Below are 24545 nucleotides of genomic sequence, written 5' to 3'. Positions count from 1 at the left end.
CAGATCTTGCCTGGTCCTAGATACTGTAGGGATAGGTCTCCCCCTCCCTGGTCACTCCATACTCCAGGATCAAGCTGGGGTGGGTGGGTATGTTCTGACTGTGATGTAAAAACTCATCCTGGAAAAACAACTTTGGTGCAAATTCTACCCTGGGCCCCCCCGGGGTGGGGGTGGGGGGTGGAGGATGGTGGGTAATGTGGCACAGGGACTGCCAGCTTGGGGTTCTTTCCTGGGGGTCTCTGAGTGGGCACATGAGGCGAGCCGCACCCCTACATGTCTCTGTCTGGGGCTTCAGGACAACACATAGACCTCCAGCAGGCTGGAGACAGCATGCATACGGTAGAAGATGCCGAAGGGCAGGCAGATGTTGACGATGGCTGCCCAGAGCGAGTAGCCATAGAAGTCCACCTCCACAGTGTTGCTGAAGTGAGGGCGGGCTCCGAAGGCAGGCATGATCCACAGCTGTGAGGAGACAGGGCCGCGTCAGGACCGGGCCGGGACTGGCCACTTGCAGGTCATTGCTGTGGGCTTTGCTGGGGGGTGAGAGGATGGGGGCATCCCAGCCCTCTGGGGTGGTGAGTGGGGAACCTCAGAATCTTGGGCAGGGTTTGGCATTCACTAAGGAGCTCAGAAAATGTGCCAAACTGAACTTGCCCACCCCCAGGCTAAGGCTCCCCCTGCAATTACCTCTTCTACCCTGTTATTATGGCTCATTTGTCAGATGGGGAGAAGGGGAAGATAGATGATGTGAGAATTTGGTACAAACGGCTAAATCAGCAGCTCTCCAGGAGAGAGGTGTGCAGGGTGGTGGTAGAATCAGACAGGCCCAGGGCAGGGGTGTCAGGATCCAGCCAGAAATGTACCCCACCACCACCCTCCATAAGCTCTGTTCTCCAGCTCCGCTCCTTTCCCAGGTCTGGGAGGATGTTAATGATGGAATCCTGCTTCATCTCTGGCTGGAGCTCAGACGGTTCAGGTGTGGGGTATGAGGCAAAGAACAATGGCTTCTAGGCTAACCCCACCCTCCCCAACCCAAGTTAACTGTGTCCTTGGGCACACACAGCTCCTTTCTGAGCCTGTTTCTGTCCTATGAAATGGAGTTGGAGATGATGCTCCTAGAGTTGACCCAGGAACAGATACCTGGAGCAAAAACATCCTCCCACATGGTGGATCCCAGCCTGCAGGAGGGGCTCTGGGTGGGGGTGGGGGGGGGGGAGGTGAGGGTGGGGCCAGGCTGGGGACAGGCTCCCAGACTGGCCCAAGATATAAGGAGGTCAGAGATTGATGATCACTTTTTTTTTTTTTTTAAACAGATTACCTGCAGGTTGGGCAATATTCACAGGGGGAACACACTAAGAATGCACCCAAGTAAGGGCTGTTGGTGTATTTTATGTAGTGTGCACTGGGCTGGGATCACTCTGGAGACGTGCTCTACATTGGGATAGACCCACATTAAGGGTGTTTGTTTGTATATTAGGGATATTTTTCTGTTGGAGGTTATAGCTGAAAGGGCCATTTTTATATGAGTGAAACTTCAGTAGAGCTGTGTTCTTTATTTGGGATGTACTCACATGGGTCCATGATTGCATATTAGAAATTTCTCCCCTGAGGATTTTATCTACACTGGAGCATTTCTCTATTGGGTTGTAGCCACAGGAGGGGTATTCCTTTACGGGGGCGGGGGGGGGGGTTGTCTTCATGGGGAGTGTGTCTGCCCTGGGGCGAAGTCTGTTGCTAACACACTGAATTTCTCTTCCTAAGCGGTTCTGCTGAATTAGCAGGGAGGGGGTGCTGTTGTGAACGCCCCCCTTCCAGGCCAGCCCACTGCAGCACTCTGCTAAGAGAATGCTCACACTTATGCTGGTCTCTGCTACTTCCAGATGCTGCTCCAATTATTTTGAGAAGCAGGCTGGTCACAAGTTCCCAGGAGCAGTCACACCTTCCACCTAGGGGCAAGGGCACCCTCCCTCTACATCACTTCACAGCTCCCTCTCACTTCTGCCCAGCCCCCATGTCAGCATTCCCTGGGACCCCTCCTGTTCCATCTGCAGCCTAGATGCCAGAAGGCTGGGATTTCATTCTCTCTCTCTGTGCCCTGAGATGCTGTTTGCCCAGGGGCTGCCTCTGACCCTCTCTGAACCTGCTTCTCTCCTAGAGAAGAGTGGGCTGGGGGCAAGACAGAGAAGGCCAAGTGAATAAACCTGAAAGAGCATCCTTCCTTGGCCTTCTCTTCCTCTCAGCCCATTCCCATCTCTGCGCCTCCCCGCCCCCCCTCCCCCCGCAACCCCCAGTTACTCACAATGACATTGCAGAGCAGGAGAAACAGAGAAATGTCCTTCAGGCACCGGCGTCTCCAGTGGCCCCTGGGGGCCAAGATGATGGCCATTGCTTCCTGAGGGCCCACTGGGTTGGTGCCAACCAGCCTGGGAGTGGGTGGGCAGGCAGGCAAGGTGTGGAGGGCATCCACGTTGGCAAAGGTAAGGCCATGGCAGGACTCTTTGGGGGTGGTATCATGAGGTTCAGCCCCGGGTGGTCCCCGGTGGAGGCTCTCGATGATGAATACATTCTGGAAGGTGTGCTGGGCAATCATGAGCAGAGCGTGGGCTAGGTTGAGCCCCCCCAGTAGGTCCCTGGGTGTGCCCACCACCACGGCTACGATAGAGTAGTAGGAGATCACATACTGGCCCAGGGCAGCACCCATCAGCAGTGCCACATCCAGTGTTCGAGTGGGGTTCTTATGGTGATCCATGGCCCGGCGATCAAAACGGTAGATGACTGAGCCACTCAAGCTGACCAAGGTCATGAGCCCCAGACAGATGATGTTGAAGCTGTAGTAGATGACCAGGGCCTGCTGGGTGCGGCCCCCCTCCCCACTCACTTGGACCTCATAGATGATGAAGACGGCCAGCCCCACCACGAAGAGCATCAGGCCCAGGATCGGGCCACCGAAAAGGGTCTCCCGGAAGAGGCTGACCCGGGATGGCGTGTGGCCGTGGCCGTGGCCGTGGGTGGAGGAGGCCAGCAGCCTGCCCACATTCTTCCACATGACATACAGCATGGTGGAAGCAAACAGGCTATACTCAATGTTGAAGGGATACAGGTAGAAGTAGCCCTGCTGGAAGATCTGGCAGATGGCTGTGTTGCAGGAACAGTCTCCTCCCACCGAGGTGCCTGCTCGCTCCGCTGTGGGGAGAGAGGCAGAGAGCTGGACCTCCCTCCCGCCTTCCTGGAGAAGAACATCACCTCTCGACTGTGACTTTTGTTAGGGTGGAATCACTGTCTGCCACATTCACCACCGTGACCTGAAATGCCTACGCAGGGCCCGGCGCACATTCATTCCACAAGTATTTACTGAGCACCTGCTATGCGCCAGAGGCTGGGACACATCAGGAAACAGCCAGTGCTCAGTAAACAAAAATCAGAACCGCAGATTCTGCCCGCTTCATCCCATTCCATTCCTGCAGGCAGACATTTCCAATCCTTCCCAACCAGTAACCACCCTTGGCTTCCCCAGATAGGCAAGGTTCCTGATAGATGGTGCCCCTCTTGGGAACCCTGAGTTCACGCTTCCTCGCAGCTCTCCCTGGCATCTGACTCAGCCCAGAATGTGAGCTGCTTTGGCCAGGTGTCTCCCGTGACCCCCCCCCCCATCATTTTAGTTTGTAACACACCTATAGGAATCTTGTCCTGTGTCCAGAGTGTGCTTTATTGAATGCCTTGGATCTTGGCAAACATCTCTTTGGATCCCCAGAACTATTCCCACTGGTTTTGCAGATGCAGAAACTGAGGCTCACTGAGGTAAAGTGGCTTGTAATGGCAGATCTATTGACCTGGCTCGCAACCCCAGGGCAGGTACCTTCCTAGTACACCTCTCGGCACCCCAGGGCCCCAGCATGTTAAGTTGGCCACCTCTCCAGGTTGTTTTTTTGGTTTTGTTTTGTTTTAGAGAGAGAGAGCATGCGTGTGCGCAGGGGGAGGGGCAGAGGGAGAGGAAGAGAGAATCTTAAGCAGGCTCCACACCCACCCAGCTCAGAGCCCAATGCGGGGCTCAATCTCATGACCCTGAGATCATGACCTGAGCCAAAATCAAGAGTCCGACACTTAACCGACTGAGCCATCCAGGCACCCCCTCCGGGTTGGTTTTAACCATCCTCAGGAACCCTTTGTATGTGCAACATGGCCCTTTATCAGTCCCGATGGGCTGGGGTCTCCTGCTCCATGCTTTCTGTTCCTGGACCCTTCCATACTGGGAGTGAGTGTGTCTTCAGGCAAAATCCAGATGGACTTAGTCATCTAGTCTGGTCCTGGCTAGTTGGGGGGGCCCTACAGAAGTCCAGAGAATTAGGACCAGGGGGCCTGTTGATCCTATTCTTCTTCAGTATAGGATATTGGTTCAGAGCAAAGATGGATCTCAACACTAGTTTTCCCAATTTCAAGCTCTATTTAACCTTTTATGCCTTAGTTTCTGTATCTGTAAAATGGGAATATTAATAGCACTCATCTTGGGGCTCAGTTGATTAAGCCTCTGACTCTTGATTTCGGCTCAGGTCATGATCTCAGGGTTGTGAGATCAAGCCCTGCGCCAGGCTCTGGGCTCAGTGAGGAGTCTGCTTAAGATTCTCTTCCTCCCTCTGCCCCCCCTCCCCTCTCCTGCTCTCTCTCTCTTTCTCTAAAAAAAAAAAAAAAAAAAAAAAATTGTACCCATCTCATTGGGAAGTTGTGAGGGTTAAGTAAGGTAGAGTGTTTAGGACACTTAGCACAGCACCTGACACATGGAGCTCAGTAAAGTGTCACTATTGTCATTGTGATGATTATTTCTACCTTCTCCTTGACAGACTCTGTCCCATGCTTCCACCATTGAGCTATTCTGCCTCCCTTTTCTGCCCTTCACTTTGATCACCCTCACCCTTTCATTCTGGAGCCCAAATCCCTTCTTTGGTGGGATGGAGACCTGAACAGTGAGGCCAAGGCTGCATCCTCCAGAAAGAGAAGATGCCCCCTGACACCCTCCCTCTGGTGTCACCTACACCTATACTTCTTCAGAGGCAGAGCCTGGGGCAGGAGGAGGCTCTCCTCTCTCGTGAGGGGAAGGGAGACAAGCACCCCACCCAGGCTAAGGCCTGGAAGTCCCTGGACCAGGTTTAATCTGGAGTGGACACTCACGGTCAGGAGCGAGGCGAAGGTGGCTAGTGTTGCTGTGGGAACTATCATAGGAGTGGGACTGGTGCACGGACTCGTCCACTACGGCTGCCATCCAGATGGCCAGGTTGGTGGTGAGGGTGAACATGAGACCACACCTGTTTGGGGAGGGGGAGCAAAGAAGCCAGTGAGAGGCTGGCCCATCGTGGGTCCCTGGGGAGATGGAGAGCTGGGGAGCTATGCTGGGAGATGATGTTGGGAAGCAAGAAAACAGTCAGGCCCCTGTGTGAATAGAGAGGCTGAGTTTGGAAGGAACACTTAGTCTGGCCAGGATGCCACCCAAGAGAGGGCCAGGGGGTGTCCAGGGGCTCAGACCACTGCTGCTCCCTCTCCTAGAGGAAAGCACATACAGTGCGCTACATAACCCATGCACCCAAACACACAGGTATGAGTTGTAGGCACACACATACACACACCACAGCACAGAGTGGTGGGATCAGGCTGACAGAGCAAAGGGGCCTTGGCTGAAACCCCATGCAGGGTGCAGAAAGAGGCCCCAGGCCCCAGGTTGGAAAGCTCATCCCCAGGGGGGCAAGGATGTTGAGCTGTGGAGCCGGCACTCACCGGGTCAGATCCAGATGGACGTGAATGCAGTCTTTAGAGGAGACCCAGAGAAAGTAAGTCTGTGTTGAGAGAGAGTGGGGGAGGTCATTCACTGTGCAGACAGGCTAAACTCTGGAGAGCCTACGTCCAAACCCAGCAGTATGTTCCCTCCACCTCAAGAGCCCCCATACTAACCTACCAAGTTTATTTTAGCTTTACAAAATGAGTCAGGAGCTTTCTCTCTGTCTCTGGAACAATTTGTATAAAATAGTTCTCTGTTCCTTCAGAGTTTGCGAAATGTTACCTGTAAGCTCTTGGTGTTTTGTTTTGTTTTGTTTTGTCTTCAGGTAGAGTTTTGACTGTCTAGTTACTTATTCCTGGGAGCAAGGCCAGCCTGAGCCTGGGTCTTGTCCAAAGTAGAGAGAATCTCTGGTGCCTTCTCGCCTTCCTTTGGCAACATCCCCTGCCCCAACCCCATCCTTTGTTGTCCTGCAATCCTCCCCTGGTTGCTAACAAATCCTTGTCATGGTATTTGTTGATGTGTGGGTGTCTGTATTTTCATATTACCTGAGAATTCTTCAAATCCGTAAACTGAAAAAGGGTAAAACTATTATAAGTACCAAAGTCATAAATGTGTTGAATTGTGGAAATCTGCACAGCAGGGGTAATGTTTCAGGAGAGGGAACCCTACATGTAGTCATTCTGGTCATGGTGCAGGGATGAGATCTGTTGTGGTCCCAGGTAAGACCAGTCCTGCCTCAGCTCAATCAGATCTTTCAGCGTGTTATGTACGCAACAAATAAAAATATATATACTTGAACTTGTTTGAAAAATCCCAGGTACAGGATACCTATTTCCTGAACAAATACAGAACATATGGGCTGTAGCTGAGGCCAAACCGGCCATGCCCACAGCAGGACCCTGGGCTGAGATTGGTGCCCTCTACAGGCACCTAGGGAGGGCGAGCCAGGTTCTAGGAGACATGGCAGCTGTCACAACTCACACATCTTAGATGTTAATACTGGCACTGCTTGCGTTGAAATGAAATCACAGGGCCCCTAAGTAGGAGCTCACATTTGGATATTACTTCATTACCAAGTGCTTCCAGATTTATGGACTCATGTGATCCACACTACAGTCCTATCCCCACCTTACTTGATTGCTCAGGGTAGAAGAGTAGAGATCTTCTGACCTCATGCCAGGTGTTGGCTCCTTTCCACCACACTCAAGAACACTCCTCCCACCTACCTGGACGACGACAAACACAGCCTGGGTGAGAGGGTGCAGGATCTTGATGGCCGACTGGCACTCAAAGAAACTGGAGTAGTAGCCAGTCTTGAAGACATCCATGACAAGAGTGCAGATCCCAAACAGCACCAGTCCACCTGGGAATGAGGGGTGGGGGATGGGTCAGAGAGGATGGTTTATAGATCTGAGGATGGATGGCTAGATGGGTGGTTGGTTGGATGGTTGGGTGGATGGATGGAGAGATGAATACGGTAGGTGGGAGGATCAATGGACAGATGAATGGGGTGGGTGAGAGGATGGATAAATGGCTGGCTGGCTGGATGTAAGGATGGATGGATGGATGGATGGGTGGACAGGTGGATAGTTGGATGATGGATGGACGGATAGGTGGGTGGGTGAATGGATGGATTGAAAGATGAATGGGTGGATGGAGGATGAGTATAGGATTGAGTGGGTGGATGGATGGATGGATATCTTATTGAGCTCCTATCTCTTTGGGGCTGCATGGATTGGGGGGAGAATGGCCCTAGGTGGGCTCTTTCAGTTGCAGCTGTCATCTGTTCTCTGCTCTCCATCAAAGGGCTCTCCCATGACCACCCCTTTTCAATCTTTAGGAAGAGCAAAGAAGTTCCCCTCCATCCCTCACTTCATTTTTCTTCCAAGACTGTTTCCCTTCCGCTTCTCTTTCAACCGCAGCCCATTTCATCTTCAGCCACATCTGCCCCCCCCCCACCCCGGGAATTTCTCAGCCCCCTACCTTGATGCGCACTCCACAATTCCTCTGAGAGTCCCAGGCTCTGGCTCCTCTCCTGCCCCCCCCCCCCCCCCCCCCCACCTCCCCCGGCACCTCGGAGCCAGACGGGGCCGGCGTGCGCGTCCCGGTAGGGGACGGCGTCGGGGCAGCGCACGGTCCGGAGGAGGTAGAAGAGGATCCAGAGGGAGGCAAGCAGCATCATGCTGGTGAGCAGCGCGAACACGTCGGTATCATACACCGCTACCTTGTTGAAGGCGCCGCCACTGATGAGCGTGCAGGCGAGAAGCAGCACGTTCACCGCCAGCAGCACGGACAGCAGGCGGCCGCCCTTCTTCCACACCTCGCGGGAGCCTGCCTGCCGCGCAGCCGGCGGGCTCTCCTTGGGGCCCGGGGCCGACTCCTCGGACATGGCAGGGGCGACTGGGGGAGGTTGGACGGATCACTGTGGAGGAGAAGCGGACAGGACCCCAGGTCAACCCCGAGGGCTCTCCTTCTCCCATCTTCTCCCTGGATTTAGGAACTGAGAAGTTCCTCACCCGGAGGGTGGGGGCTGCGGGTGGTGGAGGAAGCGCTGGGGAAAGGGGAGAGAAAAGCCGACCCTTCGGGTCCCTAGCTCGACGACTGAAGGAAGAAGAAGCGGCGGCAGCCCCGTCGGACCCCGTCCAACGTCCCCACTCCCCAGTCCGTCGACCATCTGGTCCGGGCAACCCACCTGGCTGGGCCGGGACCCCGCGCTGAGCTGGGGGTCAGGGGGCGACGAGCGTCTCCTCTCTCCCACACCGGGCTGGACGGGCACTTTATACCGGGGAGGGCAGGGTGATTTACAGCCGCGGGAGCTCAGCTCCATAAATCTCTCAGTCCCACTCACATGATCCATCTTTTCTCCGAGCTGAATTTAAGGAACAGAGAGCAGGAGCCAGATAAGGTAAGATTTATATTTACCCGTTAAGAGGCGCCCCCTCCCCTGCCGTCCCGTCACCTTGGCGCGGCCAGGCTTGGGCGCAGCCCTGCACTGCGGCACCCAGAGGGCACCCCGCCCCCGGCGCCCACCGCGCCCTCGCGTCCCGCGGTCCCCGCCGTCCAGAGCCCCGAGTGCTGATGCTCAATAGACTCCCCAAAGGCCCGCAGGCACCCCGACGCCCTTCCAGCCCCGGCGCACCCTATACCTTCCTGATCCTCAGTTGCTGCCCCAAGATCGGGACCCCAGTGCCCCTTTCCCCGACACCCTCACAGTGATCGAAGTTCCTTCTTCCTCTCTCCCTCCCCGCAGTCTTCTGCTCCGCTGGAAGCTGCGAAGTCGGGCTTGGGTAGGAAGTTCGCCAGCGGCGCGCGGAGTCCGCTTCCAGGCTTCTAGCGCCCCCTGCTGGAGCGCGGCTCGCCGACCCCCGCGCGGGCGAGGGGCAGCCAGGACTGCCCGGCGCTCCTCGCTGTCTGGGCGTCAGTCCTCCTACCCGTCCTAGGCCCACGGTCCTAGGGATCCAGACTGCCCGCAGACACCCCTCCCCAGCCCTTGGCCCTTCCTTCGACGGGTGGAGACATCGGGAGCCGCAGAGCCGGGGATCCAGTGAAGACAGACCCCGTACTGTCCCCAGACTGGGCCTCATGGGGCGGGGCGCTGGGGTCACCACTTTTGGAGCGAGGGCAGGGCCTCGCGTGGGTCACCCCTGTGCGCTCGGGAGCAGGGTGTTTAGGACCCAGGGGCAACCCGGGGGCGGCTCTCTGGGCAGCGGGAGATCCTTCCCCCCCGCCCTTCCCGGGATGAGCGGCTCAGATGTCCGAGTAACTGCGGCTGCGGCGCGCTCCGCAACCTCCGTCAGCGGCAGCGGGGGCCCCCTCCCCCAACCCCATGCCTCAGCCCTAACTCCGCCGCCCTCCCCCGCGGGGGGCATTTCCCCGCGCCCCCTGCCCACCCGGTTCAAGTCAGGCGCCATGAACGACCAGTACCACCGGGCGGCCCGGGACGGCTACCTGGAGCTCCTCAAAGAGGCCACCAGGAAGGAGCTGAACGCCCCGGATGAGGATGGCATGACTCCCACCCTCTGGGCTGCCTACCATGGCAACCTGGAGTCGCTGCGTCTCATCGTGAGCCGAGGGTGAGTACCCACCTTGTCCCTGCCTAAGCCCCCCAGTGGAGGCGAAAGAGAGTGTTCAGGCCCCTCCGGCCCCTGAGACACACTCCCCAAGACTCCAAGGTATCTTCCCCCTCTCTCCTCTGAGCTGCCCTCTTCTCTATCGGACTGACCCTAAGGTGGGACCCTGGAGCCTGGCAGTTGTGGGAGGGGGACACAACTCGAGGCATATGACATTTGTGACCTGGATGTGGGGCTAGGAGGGGAGGGACTGGGTTTGGGGGCCCATGATTATGGGAGGGGCTGCAGAGTGAGCGGAAGGTGGGAGAGGTCTCCTGGGTGGGGGGTGGCACCTGGAAGCAAGAGTGGGGAGGGAAGAGAAGGGGCATAGGCCTCTCGAGGAGAGGCTCCTTAGTGCCCACTCCCCAGCCTGCGGTCTGAGGGGTGCTGCACCTCCCCGCAGGCTGGAGCTCTCCCAGCTCTCTCCCAGCTCATTCTTGGGATTTATGGGCACTGTCCCCGACACCAAATGTCAGTGGGTGTAGCCGCCTCATTAACTCCCTCTGTGCCCCTCCCCCAAAGCAGGCTCACTCTGCCTCCTTTAGGAGTTGTCTGGGGGGAGGAGTGGGCCTAGAGTCCAGGTGTCAGGGCCAGGGAAGGGATTTGAAGGTAGCAATGAAGGAATTCAGGGACCAGGGCCGCTGATGTGGGCTCCCGGGGCTGAATGACACTGTGGACAACTTCGCCAGCCTCCACAGTTTTATACAGAGAGGTCACCTGGTTGAACTGGACACCTGGGCAGCTGGACAGGGAAAAGGAGTGGAAGACATGCCCGAGGACGGTTCATAGGAACATCGTAGGCCCTGGGAAATCATGGTGGAGGGAAAGGGGCCCAACTGGCCCTGGTGCCAGATGCTGCCTGTGGCCTGAACATGTGGTGGGTGGCAAACCCCTTACCCTCCCTCTGAGGCTGCTCCTCAGGCCAGCAGCAGGTGGGAGCAGCCCCTAAAACCAGGCTGCTGAGCCACGTTCTGAGAAGCCCAGGCTGGCCCCTTCCCACACGGAGAGCACGCAGTGATCCTGCCATCCTGCCCCCCATCAGAGAGGTCCATGGGAAGAAGGGCAAAGAGTGCCTTCCTGGTGCACCAAATCCCCCAACTCATACAGAGAGCAAGCGTTGGTGCCGGATGGGGTGTGGGCCAGATGCCAAACTGCTCCTTGCCACATTGTCCTGCAAAACTTGGCGACCAGTAGGGGAAGTGAGGAGGGGGTTATGGGGGCAGCTGTTGAGACAAGGGGGTGATTCTTCCTCCAGCCCTGTGGGGTGGCCTCGTGGCCTCATTAGTGGGAGGCAGAGGTGCTGGGCCAGGCCCCTGTGGGAGGGGAGAGCTTGGAGGAGCCAGCCGAAGCATGCCCAAGGGGGCACAATCTGGTGTGGAGGGTGTTGGAGGGTGCTGGGTGGGTCCCCGGGGCAGGCACACGCCAGGCTGCTTGACAAAGCTCCCAAAGATGGGGCAGCCCCAGGGAAGGGAGGGCCGCTGGGCCCAGGTTGCCCGCTTGCCTCCTCCTCCCCTTTGGTCCTGGCTGCCCCCGCGCTCCCCTCCCAGCGCAGGCCAAGACCCGACACCTGCTCTCACACGCAGCCTTGCCAGGCCTGGCCCTGCTCCCCGCAGACGTGGCCTCGCCTGCCGACACGCAGGCACACACCCTCACACACACTCACCCAGGGCTCAGGCTCCGCACCCACCACTCTCTTGTGTCCTCTTTTAGGGTGACCCCTGCACCCACAGCCACACGCACCACCACGCCTGCCTAGAGACCCAGACTCGGCCCTGGCCCACCACCTCTCTGGGCCAGCTCCCCGCTGGGCTCCATCAATAATTCACTCCTTTCTCTCTGGGCATCAAATATTTATCCCCTGAGATTCCCAGCCATCAGTTCTCTTGGGGAAGGCCCCGCCCTGGCCCCGCCTTTTCTGCCGCCCCACCCCCTGCAGGCCTGGGGCCATTTCCGCCTCCGCCCCCTCCCCCCCTCCCCAGGTCCGTCTGGCATCTTCTGGAGTCGGAGGAGACGTCTCAGGCCCTCGGGTCGCGCCGGTGTGCCCGTGGGGCATCACCCGCAGCCAGTGCCGTCTGCCCGCCCGAAACTGCGTTGGCTCATCACCCCTCCTTGCGTGTCCTCCCTGCAGGGGTGACCCAGACAAGTGCGACATCTGGGGCAACACGCCCCTGCACCTGGCAGCTTCCAACGGCCACCTGCACTGCCTCTCCTTCCTGGTGTCCTTCGGGGCCAACATCTGGTGCCTGGACAACGACTACCACACGCCGCTGGACATGGCCGCCATGAAGGGCCACATGGAGTGCGTGCGCTACCTGGACTCCATCGCGGCCAAGCAGAGCAGCCTCAACCCCAAGCTGGTGGGCAAGCTGAAGGACAAGGCCTTCCGCGAGGCGGAGCGGCGCATCCGCGAGTGCGCCAAGATGCAGCGCAAGCACCACGAGCGCATGGAGCGGCGCTACCGCCGCGAGCTGGCCGAGCGCTCGGACGCGCTCAGCTTCTCCAGCCTCACGTCCAGCACCCTGAGCCGCCGGCTGCAGCACCTGGCGCTGGGCAGCCACCTGCCCTACTCGCAGGCCACGCTGCACGGCACGGCCCGGGGCAAGGCCAAGATCCAGCGGAAGCTGGAGCGGCGCAAGCAGGGCGGCGAGGGCACCTTCAAGATCTCCGAGGACGGCCGCAAGAGCGTGCGCTCGCTCTCGGGCCTGCAGCTGGGCAGCGACGTGATGTTCGTGCGCCAGGGCACCTACGCCAACCCCAAGGAGTGGGGCCGCTCCCCGCTCCGGGACATGTTCCTCTCGGACGAGGACAGCGTCTCCCGTGCCACGCTGGCGGCCGAGCCGGCCCACTCGGAAGTCAGCACCGACTCAGGCCACGACTCCCTGTTTACCCGCCCCGGCCTGGGCACCATGGTGTTCCGCAGGAACTACTTGAGCAGCGGGCTGCTCGGCCTGGGCCGCGAGGACGGGGCGCTGGACGGCGGCGGCGCCCCGCGAGGCCGGCGGCAGAGCTCCCCCAGCCTGGACGACGACAGCCTGGGCAGTGCCAGCAGCCTGCAGGACCGCAGCTGCGGGAAGGAGCTGCCCTGGGACGAGCTGGACTTGGGCCTGGATGAGGACCTGGAGCCCGAGACGAGCCCGCTGGAGGCCTTCCTGGCTTCCCTGCACATGGAGGACTTCGCCTCCCTCCTGCGGCAGGAGAAGATTGACCTGGAGGCCCTGATGCTGTGCTCCGACCTTGACCTCCGCAGCATCAGCGTCCCCCTGGGGCCCCGCAAGAAGCTTCTGGGGGCCGTGAGGAGGAGGAGGCGGGCGCTAGAGCGCCCGCCCGCCCTGGAAGACACTGAGTTGTGAGTGCCCCGAGCCTTGGGGGGATGGGGAGATAGGGGCCTGGAAAGCCTTGGGGAGCCATGGAGGGGAGGATCTGCCTTTTAAGGAGTGTGTGTGTGTGTGTGTGTGTGTGTGTGTGTGTGTGTGTGTAGGGGGCTAATACCGTATTTCGTAAAATCTAAGCCCCCATCAATAACAAGAGGCCCCACTTAATTTGTTTACCCCCAATTCTGAAAAAGAAGCTGCCAATTTAATGAGGACAGGAGGCCTTCTTATCATAGCTAATGTAAAATAAAATGCACCTCAATTTTGGAGGTACCAAAATGCCCCCAAATGGGTGTTTCAGTGTGGAGAGTGCCATACAATAGAGTAGTCACAGACAGGACGCCTTGAGCCCTCCCATCTCCTGGGTGCTAGAGATGCCCCTGCTCGTGCCCTCTTACTGAGTCCTCCCCAGCTTCCATGTGCAGGGGCTGTACCATCCCCATTTTCCAGGAGAGCAAGTGGAGGCTCAGAGGGTTCCAGCCGCTCACCCCAAGGTCCTGCTGCTGCTTAGTGCAGAGCCTGGGCTTGATCCCTGGTCTGTGTGGCTTTAGGGCCTGCTGACTCCCATGGGAGGAGAGTTGTCACATTCAGAAGCGGTCAGGAGGAGCCCAAGTCTGCTACCACGCTGGTGGCCTGGCCCTGCCCCGACCCCTTTCTCGTGGTGTCCCACGAGCCCAGCAAATGCTGCCGCCTCCTTTTGGTGTCTATGGCCTTTACCCTGCATGGCTGGGCAGGGGTGGGTGTGGGGAGACAGTCTGGTTTAGAGTTTAGGGGATGGGGAGGACACCCCCTGGCCAGTGGCCCCATCCCTGACCTGTCAGGGTTAGTTGTTCAAAAGGCTGGTCTTGGTTTAAAATGATATCTTGAAGGCCCTTACCTGAAATCTGTTTCTGTGTCTTTCTCTACAGATAACAGAGCGCTCCTCTCTCCAGACCAAAATGAATTGCAAGTTGCCACAACCCACCGTGGGGCCATGAGGTCCTCACAGTCGCCAGCCCTGAAGCCCCCCCACCCCTCCCCAGGAGCAAAGACCATGTGGGTCATCTCCTTTGAAAGCCTGGCCACACTCCACAGCAGAGGTGTAGCCTGGAAGTACCAGCAAGGGGTCCCAGAGCCCTTGAGCCCCGCCCATCTGAATGGCCCCCAAGGACTTGTGGATTCGAGGGAAGCCAGCCCCAGAGGAAGGGCGGGGTGGGGGTGGGGGACCCCTGGGGCCCCAGGGAATAGATGACAGGCTCATTAGAGCTGAATGGGAGTGTGAGGGGCGGGCATGGCCAGTCCCAGGGGCCACTGTCTCTCCCCACCCCTCCTCCGAGGGTCCTGCTGTTGTGCTCAGGCTGGAGACTTGCTCACTTCCTACATTTTTGTGAAGGGAAGAGTTTGGGCTGCCTCCCCTCCCCCCATACACCCTAGAGAGGAGGTTTCTGGCTAGACTCTTCAGCCAAATGTCCTGACTTTAATCCCCACCCTGTCCCAAGCACAGCCAGCCCCCTTCTCCTTCACCTACTGGCCAAGCCACTCCACCAAGGGAGGTGGAGTGCCAGGCTGGGGTGGGGGGCGGGGGTGACTGGCACCCTTACCGGCTCACCTTGTGGTGTGGCCCAGCCTGACTCTGCCCTCCTCACCATGCCCTCCTCCACCCTGCCTCCAGCCCAGTCCCTCCAGGGACCCCAGAGGGTCCGGGCAATAGATGCAAGGTGCTAGAGCGATGCGCCGCAGTATTATGGCCCCTCGGCCTGGTGGGCGTGCTCTGGGCTGGAGAAAGGCAGCGGCCAACTGCCTCAGCGTCTCCCAGGCCAGAGACAGGCAGAGACTGGGCATGGCTGGGGGTCTAGCCTCTTTGTGGGCCAGTCGTGCGATATGGACATGGAAGAGCCTGAGGACGTGGATAATCTAAGCTGCTGACTGTCCCCGGGTCCCCAGGGCTCTGTGCATGCGTGTCGGTGCGGAGGGCTGGTTGGTGGATTTGCCTCCAGGGGTGGAGGCGGCCGGGCAGCTGCACGGTTCTGCGGGGGAGCGCGCCAGCGAGAGCTCAGCAGCGTCCCTGCTCTGAGGGCGGTGAGCCCAGGGGAAAGGCCAGCCCCGGGGGGCCCTCAGACATGTGTCCTGAGGCATGTGTCCTCGGTTTTCCAATCAGCCTGAGGTCACGGCTGCGGGAGAGCTACTCAGGGGTGCTCTCACATGTGTGTGCACGTGCACCCCCCACACGTGTGTGCCCTTCCTGCTCTGTCAGCAGCGGACCCCCGTCCCTGACCCTCAGCTTGGGAAGCGGCTCCCACTGGGAGCACTGCCACAGCCCCCATCTCTTTCCTGGGCCCCCTTAGAGAACCCCCAGAAAATGCCACAGGCTTCCCTCTGGGGCTTCTGTGTCTGTGCCCAGAGCGGGGGCCATGGTGGAGGTGGTTTCTGTTCCCACATGCGGGCTTGGCCGCCTGCCACTGCCACCCTGAGCCCACCCCAGTCCTCTTCCCTGTTCTCTGGGCCTGGGGCCACCCCCAAGTGCTGACTCGACTTTCTCAGAGCCCCAGGTGCTGCCCTTTCTCTTCTGTCCCCTGTCTGTGTCCTGCCTCAGCCTCCTCCCGGTTCTCCCAGTGCTGGGGTGGGGCAGGCTCTGGGATTCCCACTGCCCTACAAAGTACCCCTCCCACAGGCTCATTATAACTTTTGTAGAGAATGTTCTGTATCATTGTCATGCCTGAGTCTCATTCTTTAATCACTTGGGGGTGGGAGAGGGAGAAGGTCTTTTTGTACCTAAGAGGACTTGGTCCTCATGGACCCCCTGGAGGAGGTCGAGGGAGGGATGGTTGGTCATGCCCCCTCATGCATCCCTGCAGGGCCTTCCCTCATCCCTGGGCCTTCACCCTGCTCTTTCTCGGCCCAGAATTCGGAGCTGATGGAGAGGGAGCGTTCAGAAGAACCGGAACAGGAGAGCCAGAAGCTGAGTGAGGAGGATGATCTGCGCTCCAGCCCTGTTCCCAGGTCCTGCAGCTGCTGAGGGCAGGAGGACACTTTCCCCCTTCCCACCGGGGCCTGCCTGGCCTTCTCCAGACATGGGCAGAAGCTGTACCCAAGGAGGCTGCCACCCACCTCCCAGGCCCCATGAGCCCTCATCTCAAGGCCCCCGCCCATCCTGGGAGGCCACCAGTGTTGTCCCCATTTCCCTCATCACCCCAGGCAGCTCTTGGGGCAGACCTATTTAGAACCCTCCTTTCTCCCCGGGAGGTAAGGCTTCCCCTTAAGCTGGAGGACAATAGCCTCTGTTTGCTAAACCAAAGGCCCCCTGAGTCATTTTATTTCATTCCCTAAAGATGCTGGGTCAAGTGCTTCTGCTAAAGGGAGTTCGAGACCCCTCCCTCCCTCCAGCATCAATCAGAAAGGTCCAGGGGATGTCCCAGCGGAAAGGTTGCTTAGCAACCCTCTGGGGTTCTAGGTCATCTCCCTCCACTTTACAGATGGGAAAACTGAGGCCTACCGAGGGGAAGATCCGGACCCAGAACATGGGCCTCCTGACTGCTGGTGCACTTTCCTCAGCCCCAGGCTGAGAAGGGGGCAGAATTCTGTCCTCGCATGCTCCACGGGGTTGTCCACCCTGCGACCCCTACTGGCCATTCTGGTCACTGCACCTACCTCAGGAAAGACCCACCAGTCCTGGCGCCGAGGTTCCAGGGGAAGGACATGGGGGTGAGGACCCAATAACAAGACAGCGGATAGGAGGAGCTTCAGCGTAGAGGCAGAGACTAATCGGAAGCACTGGGGGCTGGCGTCTCCAGGGGTCAGTGTGGCCGGAGGGTGGAAGCCTGGGGCACGGGAGCAGGTGCAGCTACGGGAAGTCTGAGGGGACTTTAAACACAGTGAAGGGAAGAATTTTACATGGTAGGGATTCAGCCTTCTCGACCCATTTCCCTTAAAATTGTGATTGAGCTTAGGGCAATTCTAAAGGTTTTAGAGTGATCAACGGCTCTTCGCCTTTAGGGATTAGAATCTGGTAATAACGTGGACACCTCCCCTGGAAAAATGCACATCACACACGCACACACACACAATTCTGCTCCTCATTCCAGGCAGCTCCTGGAGCTCCGAGGGGTCCAGGGATCCCATGTTAAGAAGCCTTAGTTCGACTGCTCTGAAGTTACATCATAAATGGGATTACTAATTTGATGGAGATGGGGGTGTCAGAATGAATCAGAGGCAAGAAGGGCCTCTGGGTATGTGGCGCAACCTCATTGTACAGATGAAGTAACTGAGGCCCAGAGGGCAGGGGGCTGGCAGGAGATAACAGAGCAGCCAAATGGGCAAAGTGGCACTCGGTCTTGTGATGCCTTCCATGTTGACCAGTCCCGGGCAGCGTGACCGCCCTGTGCTCCCAGGCCATGCCTGTGTCACCTCTGAGATAAGGCTGGGTTGTACGGGAGGTGGCAGGACTGAGGAGACAGCCAGATCCGGGCAGCAAAACTGGCTCTGGATCCTTTCCAGCTGTGCAGCCTTGGGTAAGTTACCTAGCCTCTCTGAGTCCGTTTCCTCAAATAAAATAGGTGATTTTAACTCCTTATAATAGCGTGTTAACCCCGTGGATCATCAGGAGGTGAAATGATCATGGAATGATAATGCATGATGAGGCACTTAGCAAACTGCCTGATACTCAGTACATACCAGTTAGTAGTGATCACGGTTGTTGGCGGCCTTAGGCCCATGAGGTACTCACCACATTTGTGGCTCCACCCACCCAGTAGGTGAATCCTAGGCCCTCCCACAGAGCAGTTCTGCTTTTCTGACCCCCATATGTGAACCCTACCAATCACACTAGCTCCTGGAGACAGCACTTGAAAGCATCCTCATCCCGCCAGCTGGGGGCATTGATGATCCAGCCACTGGCTAAGGAATGGTCAGCTAGCCAAGGATGGGCCACGCCACTGTCCAGTGGGGGGCCTCCAGGGAATCCTGGGGTACCCAAGGAGCTGGGCATCTGTCCTGGAAGGGGGAATCACAGGCCCACTGGCCTGGCCCCATTATGCTACTGTTTGAATAGTAGAGTTTATCAAAAACTTTCCCCTAATCCTGTGAGGTAAGCAGGTGAAGAGTTTTAGCCCCACTCCAAAGATGAAGAGATTGACCATCAGAGAGGTTTTGTGACATTCCTTAGGTCCCAGTAAATTAAGGAAAGTTAATTCCTTAACTTGGGTCCCTTCGGCCACCCTGTCCCCAGAGGGCAGCTCTCATGTTTTTACTATTAATGTTGAGATTTTATAAGGTGCCAGCACTTTAGATACATCTAATCCTCACACTAAAGCCACAACCCTGTAAAACAAGGACTATATTATGATTATTATCTCCATTTCACAGGTGGGAAAACAGAGGGTCAGAGCAGTGATGCAAATTGCCCAAGGTCACAGAGCTGAGGAGGTGGACAAACCAGGCCTCAAAGACAAATTTCCAGGTTGTCAAAGCCTGCATGCCTTACCATGGTGTATTGGCTTCCCAAGTACTTGTACCCTTTGGTGGGGGTTGTCTTTGGTCTTGGGCCCCCTTGACCTGGGCATGCCTGGTCCTGGGCAGATGCCAGACTCAGCCTGGCATGAGTGGGGGCATGCTGGCAACTTTGGTGGCCCAAGCACCTGGGCTGACCCACCTGCCTGGAGGGGCTGGGCTGAGAGAGGGCAGGTTGGTTTGTGGGGCCACAGGGCAAGATACTGGGGGGCTGTTTAGGAGGGCAAAAGCCAGCCAAGATGGGAGCAAGCCTGCAGAAGCATTTAATAGTGACCAGAGAGTCTGCCTGTCTCCCTGTCTCTCTGTGTCTCTGCCCCATCTCTCCCTGTAACACTGGGGCTCCTATTCCGTCTCTCCTCCCCTCTTTCTGTTGCCTCGTCTCTCTAGACCTCAGACTCCTCTGCTGTTGGTCACATAATAAGAAATATATATTCGGTAACTGCTCCCAGTTCCTGACACAGAGCTCCTGAGTCCCTTAGAAGTTCCTGGGTGATAAGAACATCTTTTGTTCAAAAGACTCTGGGTGGGCTCCCGGACAGCTTCAGTGTGGGGACTGGTCACCTGGGCTAGAAGCTTGGAGCTTCCAGTGCCCCCCATCCTTTGGGAAGGTGGAGGGGCTGGAGATTGGGTTAATGATCGATCATGGCTTCATAATGAAGCCTCCAAAGCACCCCTACTCTGTGGGGTTCAGAGAGCTTCTGAGTTGATGGATGCATCCATGTTCTGAGAGGGCGGTGTCCCCTGACTCCACAGGGACAGAAGCTCCTGCACTTGGGACCCTTCTGGACCCCGTGTATCTCCTCATCTGGCTGTTAATATGGATCCATCATAATATGCTTTACAATAAACCAGTAAATGTAAGTAAAGTGCTTTTCTCAGCTCTGTGAGCTGTTCTAGCAAACTGTCAAAGCCGAGGCAGCGGGTTCAGAGAACCCCCAAATTTTTAGTCAAGTTGGACAGAAGTGCAGGTAGCCTGGGGACCCGAGGTGTCAGAAGTGAGGGTGTGTTTGTGGGACTGAGCCTGGGGACCTGTGTAGTCTGACATTCACCCCGTCGTCAGCTTCAGAACCGAATGAAATTACAGGACGGTTGGTGTGTCCAGAGTTGGAGAATTGGTTGTTGCTGTGGGAAGAACCCCCATCTGGTGTCAGAAGTGTTGTGAGGAGAGGAACAGTTTTCCTTTAGCTTCTTTCTCTCTCTCTGTCTCCCCATGAGTTCAGGCTCCCTGTCCCTGTCCCCACCTCAGTCTGGTCCCTGTCTTGGGTTGAACCGGAACCCTGTAGCCCCTCCTCTCCTCACCCCACACCTAAGGGTGTTATTGTGTGAGACCTGGCTGGTACCCAGCAGGCATGCAGCACCTCCCCAGCTCTCACCTCCCATCGATAGTCCCCGTAGCAACACTTGGTGTGGCCCAAGCGTTTCCAGCATGTTACTCGCATGGTCTTGGGCACCGTTGTTATTCCTGGTTTTCAAATGAGGAAACCAAGGCACAGAGATATTTGTAAAACATGCCCAAGCTCACACTGCTGGAGGAGGAAGAGCTAGGGCTCAAACCCAGACAGGCTGGCTCCCAGCTGTGGGCATGTCTCATCATGATGGTGAGCATTTATTGAGCACCTGCTGTATGTCAACACTTTACGTCTGTGATTTCTGTGCGTTCTCATGACAGCCTCATTTAATAATTACAGGGGGTCAATTAACCCATTTGACAGAGGAGAAAACTAAGACTCGAGAACACTAGGTTGTTGCTTGGGTCGCACAGCCTGTGAGAGCACACACAGGGCCTGACTCCTTGTCTGTCTGACTCTGGACCAGCTGCCCCCCGGGTATCTATAGATGAATGACTAAGTCTGATGGGGTTTGGAGCCTGAGGTGGGGAAACTTCTGGAAAGTCCATTCAGAGCCACCAATCTGGTCTTTAGAGAAAGGCCCTTGGGACATGCCAGTGTGGTGAGCCCTGGGAATCCTTTAAGGTTATAAATCCCAGTTTTACCCTCTCTCGCTCTGGCTTCTTTATCCCATGGGCTCAGGGGGGTCTGTGGGACCCTCTCCCCGCTCTGGATATGCACACTCGTGGGACCCTGAACAGTAGTCGGTGGGGCCCTGGTGGGTGGGGGAAGGGGCTTTCTCTGGCGGGAGAGGGGGCGGGGGCAACAGCAGCCACCAGCTGAGTCGGGGCCCTGACCCCCCGTCTCTGCCGCTGGGGGCTTTCCCTTTCCCACAGAGTCGCAGCACACAGCACCCTCACAGCATTGTCTCCTCAAGTCACAAGGGCTGGAAGGCGTTCTTGACTAGCCCCATTTTACAGATGGGGCAACTGAGGTTCGGGAGGACAAATGACCTGCTAGGAAGTGCCTAAACTAGGGTGTCGATTCTGGTGCATTTGCACTGCTGCTCGCTGCCATCTGCCTTCTCAGAGCATAAATCTAGCACTTTCACAAGCCGGGCACAGCGAAGCCTCGAGAACGGTATCACTGCCCTGCCTCGCAGGGAAGGAAACCGGGACTCAGTAGGCGAGGTCGTTTCTCCAAGCGGCTGAGTGCACAAGTGTCAGGGCCGTGGGATTCAAACCCCAAACTCTGGCTCTTTCTACCCCATTCACTGAGCCACCTCCCCAGGTTCTCCCCTGGCACAAGGTCGGCTCAGGGGCTCCCCAGGTCAGAGCAGGGGCTCAGCTGCAGGACTAGGGGAGTGGGATGGGGGACAGGCGGGACTTGCTGCCTCCCTCTCTTCCTCCATTCCTCTCTACCCCCTTCCTGCTCAGCCTCTAGGTCTACTGCTGACTGCTCTCTGTTTGGTGAGCTTGCGTGTGTGTGCGGGTGTGCGTGTGTGTAATGTGGGTGACGCCACTGACGTGGATCTCTGCAAGCACGGGGTGAGTGTCGTAGACCCAGAGCTCTCCTGGAAGGTTGTGTTTATTTGTGACCTGAGTGGGCTGTGTGTCTCTGTGGTCTTGCTCATTTATCTCTGCTTCAGGGCCTCCAGGTTTCCCAGGAGAAGGGCACGTGCACATGCGTGTGTGTGCATGTATGTGCATACACACTCACAGAGGGCTCCACGATTTTGTCTACAGTCTGTGTTTAGACTCCTTCTCCCATCTATTAATTTTAGGGCCCCAGCTCCTTTAGACTGGAAGGTTGAAGCTCCAGCCACTCACGCCACCTCCCCTCACCCCAACCCTTGCCCTGAAATGGGGGTTCCCACAAAGCGTTCTCCAGACTCTCTCTGGGTGACTGGTTTGTTGGGGGTCAGAACTCTGAGGGGTAGGCAGTAGGGGGAGAAGGACCAATGGCCCAGAAGGAAGGGGATCAGGTAGAGGCAAATCTATCTTTTGGGGCAGCCAGATTACCGAAGGGCCTGGGTGGGCAACTTGCCCTGGGCCGGCATGTCTAACTGGGGTGCACAGCTCTGCCACCCGCTGGGAAGGCTAATTTGTCTTTGCAAGCCTCTGAGTTTCCATCTGTGAGTGGAGGTAATTAAACCCCACATAGTAGGCCAGTTGGGAAGATAAACTATGTTAAGCGCTTACCTCAGTTCTCTACACCCAGTAGGGGGAGGACCAGCCCAGGGGCCTGATAGACAGGAATCTGGGGATGGGGAGGGCTCAGTGGGCATCAGCCAGGCCCTGAGAACCGACATGTTGGATTGTCCCAAACTCCCCTTTCCACGGTCCCCACACTTCTTGCACAGCCTGTTCGGTATTTGCAGAGCAGAAGTGGGAGGAAGCATCATGCCCCTGAACCCCAGCCCCACTCTGTGTGTGCACGCACGTGCATGCATGTGCACACACACAGATGGAAAACAAGGCAAAGAGGAGAGTGAAACAGAGGGAGTGAGCATGTTTGGGCCCTTTTCTCGCTGGAAATGGAAACCATTTATTAGTATCGTTATTGATACCAACATATGTTAGATTTAAATCATATCAATATTCAACATAACAATAATGTTATAATTACAGTAGCGCAAGGAATGGCTTAGTGATGATTTCTACTGTGAGCACTAGCCCTATGGTGGTCCGTTGATATTCATAGTACAGAAATGATTTTATTACTCTCTCCAGCAACCCAGCAAGCTAGGTAGTATCACCCTCATCCACTCCAAGTCACCTTCTCAGAAACCTGAGGCTCAGAGAGGTCAAGCAACTCACCTAAGGTCACACAGCAAGAATGGGACCATGGGTGTGTCTGAGTCCAGAGCCCCGCTCTATATACTGTTCTTGGTTGCCTCCATACCTTGCAAGAATCGTGGCCCTCACTCCCCTTCCAGCCCTGGCACTGGCCCCACCAGGTCCAACACACACCCTTCAGGCTAATCTACACCCCAGAGTCACTTACACACACCAGACTGTGGTGCTGGACTGATGCAGGAGGAGGGACCGAGCGACCCTTGGAAAACCTCACTGGTCAGGAGTCTGGGTTGCTAACAGCTCCAGCCTTGGCTTTTCAAGGACCTAGTTTGCTCTACAACTTGGAAAGGTAGCCTGGGCCTCAGTGTCCTTTCCTGCCTGGTGGGGATGGGCTGACAGCCTCAGAGCCTCAGCAGCATCCCCATCAGCTCAAGGCCAGCCCCCTTTCCCTTACCTGTCTCACTCCCTGACCTGCCCCTCTGGGCCATCACCAACCTGGCTTCGTCCCCACAGAGCAGCTGGTGGTCCAGAAGGTGGGAGGCACGCGGCAGGTGGCTGTGGCAGGCCAGGGCCAGGGTCCTTGGAGGGGAGGCAGATGCTGATACGGCCCGTCGATGTGGTCCTGCCCTGCTGGAGCCAGGGGAGCTTGGGATGCCAGTCCCTCTCTCAGCTGATCAAGATCTGAGCCACGGCCCGGCCACTTCTCTCCCAGAGCACTTGGCCCCACCCCAGTGAATAACGCCGCTCGCCTCCTGGAGCCGGCCCTCACTGGGCTTTGATGATTTGGGGGGTAGCATGAATGGGTGGAAGACAAGGAAGGCTTACAGACCCAGCCACCCAGGCGTGGAGCCTAGAAATGGTTACATTGCTGGTGGGAGGTACCTTTCTAATTTACCCCTTGTCCCCCAGCCTCTCAGTACCAGCCTTCCAGGTCTCCAAACCTATCCTTGACTCTCACGATCCCCTTCCAGGGCCTGGGGCTGGGGCAAGGCTCCTTCCCACCCCACCCCAACCACAATAATAATTAACCCCAATGAACCCCAGCACATAAAGATATGGATTGCAGAAGGGAGGAATCATCGCTGCCCCAGGGTGGGGAACTCCAGAGGTCCCAGGAAGGCCAAACCCAGCATCATCTAACACCATCCCTTCACACACACACACACACACACCCCATTTGTGCCTGAGTTGGTCCACAGGCACCCCATCCGTTGGGGCCTGGGAGGAGGGCTCACCCATCTCGAATTTGGACCAGTGTCTTCTTCATCATCTATTGTTTTTTTTTTAAGCTTTTATCTCCTCCTTCCATTCTCCTGAGCCTATTTTCCTAATCTTTCCACTCATCCACCTATTCATTTATTCACCCAATGTTTACTGAACACCTACTATGTGCCACACACTGTGTGAGGCCCCAGGGACTGGGTGTTGTCTGAAGAACAGGAAGGACCCGTGTCCCTGCCAAGCCCTGTCCGCTTCTCTGTCAGGCAGCCTGGTTTGACTCACGCTGGTCGGTCCATCAGCTGGTAAACAAGGTGCTGTGCTGGGCATGAAGGGGTGTGTGAGTGTGTGTCGGGTGGCGGGTTGGAAGTTACGGAGGAAGCTCAGGGAAACATAAGGAAGTTGTGTGTGGGGTGCGTGCCCTCAGGAAGCCCACCATGCATTGGCGGTGGGCAGAGACTGCTGTTTATGTG

General features: G+C 57.1%; 2 protein-coding genes across 2 annotated transcripts; one reads left to right on the top strand and one right to left on the bottom strand.

The window, feature by feature from the left end:
• Window positions 1–291: 291 nt before the first annotated feature.
• On the bottom strand, window positions 292–8153 carry OTOP2 (otopetrin 2). The gene is made up of 6 exons (XM_032429337.1): window positions 7838–8153; window positions 6991–7127; window positions 5764–5822; window positions 5158–5297; window positions 2300–3174; window positions 292–462 (listed from the first exon to the last, which is right to left on the bottom strand). Exons 1-6 carry the CDS (start codon window positions 8151–8153, stop codon window positions 292–294), a joined length of 1698 nt encoding a protein of 565 aa, XP_032285228.1.
• A 1520-nt stretch (window positions 8154–9673) lies between these two features.
• Window positions 9674–13223, top strand: USH1G (USH1 protein network component sans). Its single transcript, XM_032429398.1, has 2 exons — window positions 9674–9837; window positions 12002–13223. Exons 1-2 carry the CDS (start codon window positions 9674–9676, stop codon window positions 13221–13223), a joined length of 1386 nt encoding a protein of 461 aa, XP_032285289.1.
• The last annotated feature ends 11322 nt before the right edge of the window (window positions 13224–24545 follow it).

Source organism: Phoca vitulina, unplaced genomic scaffold (assembly GCF_004348235.1).
Source record: "Phoca vitulina isolate PV1807 unplaced genomic scaffold, GSC_HSeal_1.0 scaffold41, whole genome shotgun sequence".
Taxonomy (NCBI): Eukaryota; Metazoa; Chordata; class Mammalia; order Carnivora; family Phocidae; genus Phoca; species Phoca vitulina.
The sequence above is the reverse complement of the archived record's forward strand: the minus strand, read 5'-3'. Positions and strand labels throughout refer to the sequence as shown.

Coding starts and splice junctions, on each gene's coding strand:
- USH1G (XM_032429398.1), top strand. CDS start 9,674: ATGAACGACCAGTACCACCGGGCGGCCCGGGACGGCTACCTGGAGCTC. Junction 9,838..12,001: donor CGTCTCATCGTGAGCCGAGG/GTGAGTACCCAC, acceptor TCCTCCCTGCAG/GGGTGACCCAGACAAGTGCG.
- OTOP2 (XM_032429337.1), bottom strand. CDS start 8,153: ATGTCCGAGGAGTCGGCCCCGGGCCCCAAGGAGAGCCCGCCGGCTGCG. Junction 3,175..5,157: donor CCTCGCTCCTGACCGTGAGT/GTCCACTCCAGA, acceptor CAGCGGAGCGAG/CAGGCACCTCGGTGGGAGGA. Junction 463..2,299: donor TCCTGCTCTGCAATGTCATT/GTGAGTAACTGG, acceptor GTCTCCTCACAG/CTGTGGATCATGCCTGCCTT.